We start from the raw sequence: 2,034 nt of genomic DNA on the forward strand, positions 1-2,034 counted from the left end.
CCAATGCTTGTGGGGCACCTGGCCCTCTGGAGGAGGTGGGGGGCTGTGTCTGGGGTTGGGGTGACGGCAGGTCCAGGGCGAGCTGGGGAGAGGCGGCGGGTGGGAGCTCCGGGCCCCTACAGAGCGGTGACGTGGAGGCCCTGGCCTCCGGCTCCCCTGGCGCTGTCGTCCCAGGCCGCACTGCCCGAAAAGGCACGCAGGTCGCTCAGCAGGGCCTCCGCGCTGCCCCCCGGGCCCCCGGGCCCCACGGAGCCCAGGCCCCCTCCGTGGTCGCTGTCACGGGCTCCCGGGGCCGGCTCGGGGTGGAGCCCAGGTCCCCGCTGCTGCTGCCCCCCGGGGACCGCCTCCTCCAGGCCTCTGCGGATGATGTCCTCATCCTCTGCATCCTGCGCCTCCTCCTGCTGTTCTGGGTCATCCGGGGACCCCAAGTCAGTGTGGGCCTGAAGCCAGCGGCCGGGGGGGCTGGCCCAGAGCAGGCGGCGGGTGCGGCCCCACAGCGCGGCCCCCAGGCGGGCCGGGTGGTAGTAGCCCCCCGAGTCGCGGCTGAGGCGGTGCCACGCGAAGGCCAGGCCTGTGACCAGCAGCAAGAGCAGCAGCAGGAGCAGGACGATGGTGACGGAGCTGGAGCCCGAGCCGGCCTCTGCCCCGCCTCCGGAGCCCAGGGCCCCCGGCAGGGCCAGCAGCACTCCAAGCCCAAGGGCACGGGGCAGAGCCTGTGGGAAAGCGGGAGGCTTGTCGTCTGGGGCTGTCTGCGTTGCTGAGAACGCTTCCTGTTCTCTCTCAGCAAGTATTCTGTTGCTTCTCAAAATGGGGACGGCCAGGCAGAAAAGCCTGAGTCCCTAGGTGGGGCCCTGGTCCAGTATGACCAGCTCCCAACCCTGCCCCTTGCCTCTGCACCCTGAGGCCCTGGCCGTCCCCTCGGCCCGAAACACGCCACCCCCCGCCACGTGGCTGCCTGCTCAGCTCGGGCCTCCTTGCCCCATACCACACACAGTAATTCTGTTCAATATCCCGCTACTCCCTGACCTGAATACACTGCAGGACAGCACGGAAATCGGGGAGCCAAACACCTTGACCCCCATCTTGGTGCACATCCAAACTGCCTGGGGCGGAGGCTGAAGGGGGGGGGGGGGACCTACAAGCTTGCCCTCAGGCAGGAGGGGTCTCTGAGCCTCCATCTCCCTGCTAGACACGGGGCTGCCCCGGCTGCAGAGTTTCCGCTCAGCTCCCTATCTGCCCCCATCCCCAAGGGCCTCAGGGCTGGGGCTGGTGGGTGCAGCTGTCAGGAAGCCTGCGGTCGGAACGAGGCAGGTGGGAGGGGTGGGAGGGGAGGGGTGCTGGGTGAAAGTTTTCCTCTAGTCCCCCAGGTTCCAGAGGCAGGAGCCATGTGCAAGGCTAGCTCATGAGAGGCCCAGTCCAGGGGTCCTGAGCGGGACTGGACCTGGACAGCAATACGGAGACCCGGAAAGCCCAGCATTCCAGCTTCCACCCCATGGTCATCCTGGGTCTCGCTTTTGCCCCAGGCTCCCCCAGGGGGTGGGGGGGTCCTTCCTCAGTTCCCAGGGCCTGGCCATTCAGCCTCGGCCTCCTGCATTCCCAAGAGCCCAGCAGGCTCCCCGCCCCCCCCCCCCCCCCTCACCATTGGTCCACTGGCCTCTGTACGGGTGCCCACCTCCAGTTCTGGCTGTGTTGAGCGAGAAATGAGCCCCAGAGCTCTCAACAGCAGCCTGGGGGTTACCCGACACTTCCGCTTCCTGCCCACAATGCCCCGCCCGCTCCTGCCTGTCACAAGACCCTGGTGGTGCCTCAGCCTCTCAGGACCACCAGACTCCAAACCGTCCAGGCCTCCGGGGAGGAGGCAGGTGCCCTGCTCAGAGCGGGACGCGGGGTGGGGGGGGGAACATAGCCGCGGGTCTTCTGCTCCAGTCTGCCTGCGGGGGGCGGGGGAGCCATGACTATGGGAGACTCCCGTCACATCCACGATTCCCAGGTTTCCAAGACCCCTGCCCTCTGCAGCAGCAGTTCAAACCTAGC

General features: G+C 68.0%; 1 protein-coding gene across 1 annotated transcript; it reads right to left on the reverse strand.

The window, feature by feature from the left end:
• Positions 1–42: 42 nt before the first annotated feature.
• On the reverse strand, positions 43–1,732 carry LOC125361338 (protein tyrosine phosphatase receptor type C associated protein). Its single transcript, XM_048359755.1, has 2 exons — positions 1,640–1,732; positions 43–713 (listed from the first exon to the last, which is right to left on the reverse strand). The coding sequence occupies exons 1-2, from the start codon at positions 1,640–1,642 to the stop codon at positions 117–119; spliced, it is 600 nt and encodes a 199-aa protein (XP_048215712.1). The 5' UTR covers positions 1,643–1,732; the 3' UTR covers positions 43–116.
• Between the last annotated feature and the right edge of the window lie 302 nt (positions 1,733–2,034).

This window comes from Perognathus longimembris, chromosome 13 (assembly GCF_023159225.1).
Source record: "Perognathus longimembris pacificus isolate PPM17 chromosome 13, ASM2315922v1, whole genome shotgun sequence".
Taxonomy (NCBI): domain Eukaryota; kingdom Metazoa; phylum Chordata; class Mammalia; order Rodentia; family Heteromyidae; genus Perognathus; species Perognathus longimembris.